This window comes from Phaethon lepturus, unplaced genomic scaffold, assembly GCF_000687285.1.
Source record: "Phaethon lepturus isolate BGI_N335 unplaced genomic scaffold, ASM68728v1 scaffold47427, whole genome shotgun sequence".
Lineage (NCBI taxonomy): Eukaryota > Metazoa > Chordata > Aves > Phaethontiformes > Phaethontidae > Phaethon > Phaethon lepturus.
This window is the reverse complement of record NW_010551997.1, coordinates 3,124-10,383: the sequence shown is the minus strand read 5'-3', so window position 1 is coordinate 10,383 and position 7,260 is coordinate 3,124. Positions and strand designations below refer to the sequence as shown.

At 51.9% G+C, this 7,260-nt stretch overlaps 1 protein-coding gene across 1 annotated transcript; it reads right to left on the bottom strand.

The window, feature by feature from the left end:
• Positions 1 to 215: 215 nt before the first annotated feature.
• On the bottom strand, positions 216 to 3,051 carry LOC104623879 (E3 ubiquitin/ISG15 ligase TRIM25-like; the record flags this gene model as incomplete). The annotated part of the gene is made up of 3 exons (XM_010291089.1): positions 2,245 to 3,051; positions 1,516 to 1,611; positions 216 to 449 (listed from the first exon to the last, which is right to left on the bottom strand). Coding segments are annotated over exons 1-3 (1,137 nt in total), but the record flags the coding sequence as incomplete, so codon positions are not given.
• Between the last annotated feature and the right edge of the window lie 4,209 nt (positions 3,052 to 7,260).

Below are 7,260 nucleotides of genomic sequence, written 5' to 3'. Positions count from 1 at the left end.
GCGCGCGCAGGCTGGGCAGGCAGACCCGCGCCGCTGGACTATCAGTTACCTGAAGCAACACAAAATGCAATCGTAGACCACCTTGGGAAGAGCTTACCTGGCTTGAATCTCTGCAAAAGCCTGTAAAAAACATTTTGAAAGTAGAATTAGCATAGCGCAGGCAAAGGCCAGCCCAAGAGCTGAGTATCTTTGGGAAGGGAGATACCGTTATGTACCTTGGTGAAAAGAAGTAAGTCTTTCTGATCTCTCAGAACCTCTAGTTCCTGTACATCACGGCTGGCTGAATCCTTCACCTCTTTGTGTTTTTGTATCTGTGTCTGAATCTGAGAAAGCTGTTGCTCCTCGTTGTGACTGAGAGCTTTCAGGACCTCTTCTTTTTCGTTCTCTAGCTTCAGACGCATCTCTTCGAAGAGGCTTTCCAGCCGCTTCCTCCTCAGGCTCTCTTTAGTCTATTAAGAAAACACTTTCAAAGCTGTTAGGGACCGAATCTTACGTGTTCCACGCTAACTCCCACTCAGAAAAGAGCCTGGTCTTTTCTGGGCTGAGAGAAGTAACCACCAACTTAGTGCCTCTCCCTGTGACGACAAACCAAGATGTCCCACTGACAGCAGAAAGGACAAGTGACATAAGTGGCCTTCCTCGCATCTGGCACCTGACAAGAGAAAGCTGAAAAAGTAGTGCTTCTTGCACCATGCTTGCTGAAGACTTTCCACTATGTGTGCATTTCCTTCTTCTGCACTGGTATTTTTCTATGGATACATTGTCTTTGGTCCTTTTAAGGTGAGGAAAAACAGTTTCTCTGCTTTCTGCCTCCACCAAGCTTCCTTCACTGTCTGAAAGCAGCTACACTGCCAGACAGGACACTGCCAACAGGTACAGTTTTGTCTTCAGACTCGAAGGGAACATCTCCTTTGCCCAGTGCCAGGACCTCTAGTCCCATCATTTTTACTGGTGGAGGCAGGCAAGTGCCATTTCTGCATACGCAGAGTGAACTAGGCTTTGGAGACCTGCGCTATATTCCCTGCTCTTTCAGAGCTTTTAAATAGGTATTTGCGTGCTGGGAACAAAAACCAGACACTTTGAGGCAATCTTTTAACCTCATTCCTAGCAACTTCTTAGAACCACAGGCTAACCTAAACAGATTTCTTGTTGTAAAGAGGAATAAAATCACTATAATATGGTCTGTATCTTTTCCACAAATATTTTAGAGTCTGCAAATTTAATAAGGTTGGGGGAAAAAAAGCCAACCATGCCTCACCAATCAGGAGGCATGGACTTATATAGCAACTTTCAAGCTCAAATGTCCTTTGGAAACCAAGAATGTACTTCCCAGACTGATAAGAAAATTGTTCATCATCCTCCCTCAAAGAAGAAACCTAGAAAATATCTGAGAAACCACACAGAAACTAAAAAAGCTTTGGAATACTTGATATGGGGAAGGGCAAAAGAAAACTTAATCTCATCAGCTACCAGCATGCAACCATTCCTGAAGTACTATGGGATCTTGGAACAAACCTTTACTTCCTCCTCTTGTCTCAGCAGGTTTGCTATGCTTTCATTCAGCGCAGCTTCGTATGTTTTCACTTTTTTCAGAGTTTCAGGAAGAACACTCTATAAAAATAACGGCAGGGAGATAACAGGATAGAACTGATGCATGTGCACAAGATCAGCAATTTTATGGACATGGGTTAAGGTACACCTGCAAAAAGTTTGTTTACTGCATGCTCTCGGGATAAATCAATACATAAAGGTTTACTGGAGGATTTTATTCCTGAACAAATACCACAGTTATGACCATGGGAAAGACATTTTGAAACTGAAAACTGTTAGTGTGCAACAGCCACACACAAAACTACTTTTAGTGCTGACAGCTTCCTTTCTATTACTCTGACATTCATTTTCATTGCATAAACGCAGCTCAAGCTGATCTCACAGCTTGAAAGTGAACCGAGGACTAAAAGCATAGCCACAGCACTTGGTCCCACCAGTTTGGCTCCTCGGGGTGGGAAGATGTTTGTAACATCTTGTTCTATATCCTGAGGGCAAGCCCTGAGGGAATCTGAGACAGAACTAGGAATAAAAGCCCAATATCCCAAGATGGAGATGTAGCCCCATGCTGAGTCTGCAGATCTGAAAGTCAGGAGGTGTTTCATCCCTGTGCTGCGGGCAGCTCTCCATGCCACAGACCCTCATGGTTTTCCTAGTGCAATCCGTGCCCAGGCTATTGTCCTGGCAGCCTCTTACCTGCGCTTGGCCAAAAGCCTCCTCCAAACTGGTGACCTTGTGGTTCTTGTGGGAGCTGGTGACACAGCACAGCATGCAGATGCAGAGCGAGTCTGTCTTGCAGAAGCACTCCAGCAGTTTGCCGTGCTGGGGGCACCTCCTCTCAGCCAACAACTGCGCACTACAGGGCTCCAGCAGGACATGGTCTCTCATGGGGCTCTTCATGCTGTGCTTGGTCAGGTGGGCTTGGCACAGGGAGGCCTCGCAGCTCAGGCAGGTCTTCATGGCTGGCTGGGGCTCCTGAAGGCAGAAATCACACAGGATCACCTCGTCTTGCTGGCCTGAACCTTCCTCCTTCTCTTCACATTGCACTTCGTGCTTTTCCTCCTCTTGGTGGGCGGGAGCATCCAAAAACTTCTGCACTATGCTGCGGAGCTGGACGTTGGGCTGCAGCTCCATAGCGGGGTCTGCCTGGGCGTAGCACAGCGGGCAGCTGAAAGGGCCCCGCAGGCAACGCCGGCGGCTGCGCACCTCCTGGATGCACTCCTTGCAGAAGCTGTGGCCACAGCTCAGGGACACGGGGTTGCTGTAAATGCCCAGGCAGACAGGACAGGTCAGGTCCTCCTCCAGGCTGGCCACAGCAGCCGGCTCGGCCATGGCGCCTGGGCTGCCATACGGGGCTGAGTGGGAGGGCGCTGATGGGAAGAGAAAGCGGCAGTGGCGAGGTGCCTCTCGCTCGCCGCGCAGGCAGGGAGCTGCTGCCTCCTCCCCCTCGCAAGGGAAGGTCATCCCTCTCCTCCGCCCAGCTGCCTGCATTTCATCCGCCATGCTGGTCGGAGCCACGGCCATCACAGGACGAACCCCAGCTCCAGCACCGGGAGCTTGGCCGCTGCAAGGGCAGCAGGGCAAACAGCCCACCCCTGCAAAAACGGGGAGGGCAGCAGCCAGGAAATGGAGCCGTTGGCTCCCATCTGTGCCCTCTGTAACTTTTCTTTATCCTGGTCCTCTTGTAGGTATTTCTTGAGATAACATCTGGCGATCTTCCATCCTTAAAGCCTGTCTCTGTGTCCACTGGTCCTTTTCCCTTCTCCAGCACTGCCCGGGTTCTTACCTGCCCTCAGTATTTGAGTGCAGAGAAGAAAGCAGGAAGAAAAACACGTTTCCCTTGCTGCCCTTCAGCTGGGCGGGTATACCACAGCCCAGCCCTCCTCCGGGAGCTGTAAGAGGGCTCTGCTCAGGGCTGCTCCCTCCTTTCCTCCGTCGAGTTGCTAAGACTTAAACTTTAGTCTCTCCTAGAAACAGGAGGGAATAAAAGGCTCTTTCATTTCAGGAATAGGGGAGAAAGAAGGACGGAGGCAACTTATTTTTACTATTTTAAAAGCGACTCCTTTGTGTGTGCTCTCTGTCCTGTTATGCTGAGAAGCTGTTGGCACAAAGCACACTGCCAGTAAGTGTCCTAGCAAAAAGTGGTCCCTGTGACCGCCCTGTGGCAGAGACCTTGCTGCCTGGGGTGTTTGCAAAGGCTGGTGTTATTGGACTGCTCTGGCTGCTCCTGGCTTCCTGAGGACTTTTCAAACACACATTGAACCAAGTGAGACTCCTGAGCTGCTGTCCAGGCAAGGACTCTGTACTTGGCTAAAAGCCCAGAGGAGCAATAGTTATTTTGGTTATTTTACGAGAATTCATCATACAAATCTCTTCCTGATGGTACTGGCCTCTCAGTTCTCTCCGACATGATGCACCTGCCGGGGGTAGGTAGAATCGTTCCCTCCATATCAGAGCGCAAGCTCATTTTCAGCTTGCTGCCCATTACCTGCTACCTAGTGCTTTCTTATGACCTTGGCCCACTGAATAGGGATGTTTCAGAAGTTTGCTGTCGTTTCCAAGTGATGTTTCTTATTCTCATTCCTAACCATTCTATATCCTTTATCATTATTTTTCGCTCCTCCATGGGGTTTGTGGCTTCACACTTCACTCCTGCTAATCCCTTTTCACAGTTGTCTCGAACGTGACAAACACTCTATGCAGTGCTCACCTGGCTTTGCTGTTCCCCCAAAGCACATGAAACTGCTGCTTTCCATTGCCCTTCCCCACCTCCTCCAGCATGGCAGAACTTCCATTTGCAAATGCTGCCCATAGTGCACGTGACACCGTCTGACTGCCGTGCTGCTGCGTGCATCCCAACCCCAAAACCTGGTGCTGCATAGGAAAAATCCTCTGTCTGATCTGCTTGGAGCTTATGAGGGCTACAGAAGGTCTTGCTCCACGCGGGAGCCTGTGGGGATTTTGTGGATCACTCTGGGTTACTTACTGTGCCCTGCTTGCAGACACAGGCTGAGACAAGCTGCTGCTCCACCGCAGCACGCTGCTGAGGCCAGCTGCAGCCTTGCTGCTGTGCGTGCTGCCTGCAAATTGCCTAGCCTAAAATCTTCTTTCTTTATCCTTCATTAATTAAAGTGCTTAATATTTTTATTGAAGAAAAATTAGTTTCCTTAATTTCCTTCAGGAGTTTGTATAGCCAGTAGATGCTGGAAGCTGCAGGTAATGGCCACTGTAAATAATCTGCTGGTATCTCCTGGGCTGCTTGCAGGCAGCCCGCATGGCAAAGGAGTGCATGGCTGCAGCCAGACAGGCTTTTTAATTCTTCCCTTTGGCTTCACAGCTGCACTGATGTCTGGGTCCCCCCAACCAGCAGCACTGAAGGGAGTGGAAATTCAGTAGCATGGCCAGATGCATAGATTTTTCTGTATAATTTTAAATACGACAGTATTTCAGTGCTGGTTGGCTTGACTGATTGCAAAAATCCAGCAGAGCAAACCTGGACTTCTGTTTCCTGGAAGTAACCTTGAAGGTAAGCTAAACCCCGGGAGTAAGGATGCTCGGAGCAGCATCCCTCCCTCTGCTGCCTGAGTGCGGCGGGGAGAGTCCCACGTCCTGGGGGATTGTTGTCTTTTCTCCTTGGACTGCTGAGTTGCTGCCTGGAGCTGACTTTCAGTAGCTTGCAGTGATGAATGGAGCTGGTGGTGGTGATGAAAGCCAGGGCTTGAACCCAAGAGTTTGCCCATTTAGCAGTGGTGAGAAAAAACCTTTCCCTTCCTCTCTCCAGGCAGACACCACTATTTTGCAGACCCACTGCAATGAAGACACACACTGAGTGATCCAAAACAGCGTGAGCAGATACAGATGATAGTCAGCGTGTGCCAGGCTGCAGGGCGATCTAACTCCTCTCTGCACCCTTCTCTGGCAGGTTCTGCATGGGCCATCAGCCTTGGGTGGTTCAGGAGCTACTGAGAGCCTGGGGCATCGTGTGCTTGTGTGCACTACTGCAGTGTGGTGGACAGTTTTCCTTTAAAATCATCGCTGCTACTAAGGTGGTGAGGAGGTGCCCCCCTCTACTCTGCAGGCTGTTGGCCAAGGCAGCTCCCCGTGACCTTGAGCCGCCCTGCTCTCTCCAGCCGACTGCTGTTCCTTCGGTGCTCAGCCTCTGCCTGGGCAGCCGCTTGCTCGCGGTGATCAAAGCACGACTGCAGGAGTAAGGGGGGGTCATTGTGGATGTCAAGCTGAAAGGGAAACAGAGACGCTTAGAAAAGGAGGGAGGTGGCAGCCCCGGCACTGCTGCACCAAGCAGGCTGCGTCCCAGGAGCCCCGCACCAGCACCTCGCCCACTGCAGCCGCTGCCGGGGCAGATTTGCTTCTGTTGCCCTGGTCATCAAAGGGTCTGTGTAGCCAGCACCGAGTGTGGCCCACTGCAAACTGCAAGCAGCAAGAGCATGCGGACATAAGGAGCTGGAAATGCTCCCTCAGAGTCAGCAGGGTGGTGGGGTGTTTGGGTAGCAGGGTTAGTGCTAGAAAAGCCTGTGGGGAGGGGATGGTGCCTTCTTACCTGCAGGAGGTTGCTGAGAAACACGAGGGATCCAATTCTGAGTTTGAAAAGGTATATTTGGAGGCAGAGACAGCATATGAAAAATTAAAACATATCCAGCCAAGGACTGAGGGGAAGAGAAAGAGGGAACAGAGATTGCAGGACCCAAAACCAGCAGCACCTGGAGAAAGCTCTCCACCAGCATTTAAAGACGCACAGCAAGCACAGGATGCAGGATCTGCAGCTGCCTTGAGTGGGAGAGGTGCAAAGCTCAGGAGGGAGTGTGAAAGCAAGCGGGAGGAGTCCCTGGTGGGCATGGGGGCAGCTGCTGCGGGCAGGGAGGTCCCCAAGCTGGCAGGGAGCAAGGGAACCAAACCTGTCCCTGTTCTTCCCTGCAAAGACACCTGGCCAGACCTGGACACCAAGCTGGGACTGATAAATGCTGAGAGTGGGCAAATGTGTACATTACTCTGAGTACGGCCTCCAAAGCACCCTGGACAGACCTTGCATGGCCCAGAAGCTGAGGTCTGTGTCAGGGAGCAGGATGCCCTGGCACCTAGCAGAGCTCGGGGCAGGATTTGGTGTCAGATGCCCAGGACATGGGTGGGAGCTGAAACTCCAAAGGGCAGCCCAGAACAGCTCACCAGGCAGTGAAATAAATGCCAAGCAACAGGCGTTTCACACCAGTCAGGAGCACAAGCGTGGCATGGCATTTCTAGGCATTGCCTTGCTGTGCCCTTGCCCCCCTGCCCACCCATGAGCCCTTCTGTGGGCCCTTGCCTGTGGGACAGTGGGGGGTCCCACCAAGCCGGTGGAGCCCGGGGTAGCTCAAGCCTGGGGCAGCTCAGCCAGCCAGATGTGGGCACTGCTGCGCTGCCCTCGCTGCACGCGCTGCCCCTGCAGACCCGCTGTGCCTGCTGCCTGCAGTGCGTGCGCTGCCCATGCTACCTGCTGCCCACGCTGCCTGCCAGGTGCCAGCCAGCCAAGGTCAGCAACAAAAGCTGTCCCTATTCACAAAAGCCCATTCTTGACTTACTTCCCCCTCCCACAAGGCATGGTGTGCCTAGCACAGGAGATAACGCTGCCTCCCTTCCCTCTGGCAGCCGAAGAGCTGCCACGTAAGCCACAACAAAAGCAGCGCCGGGCTGTTTGAAAAGAATCCGTTTTATCACAAA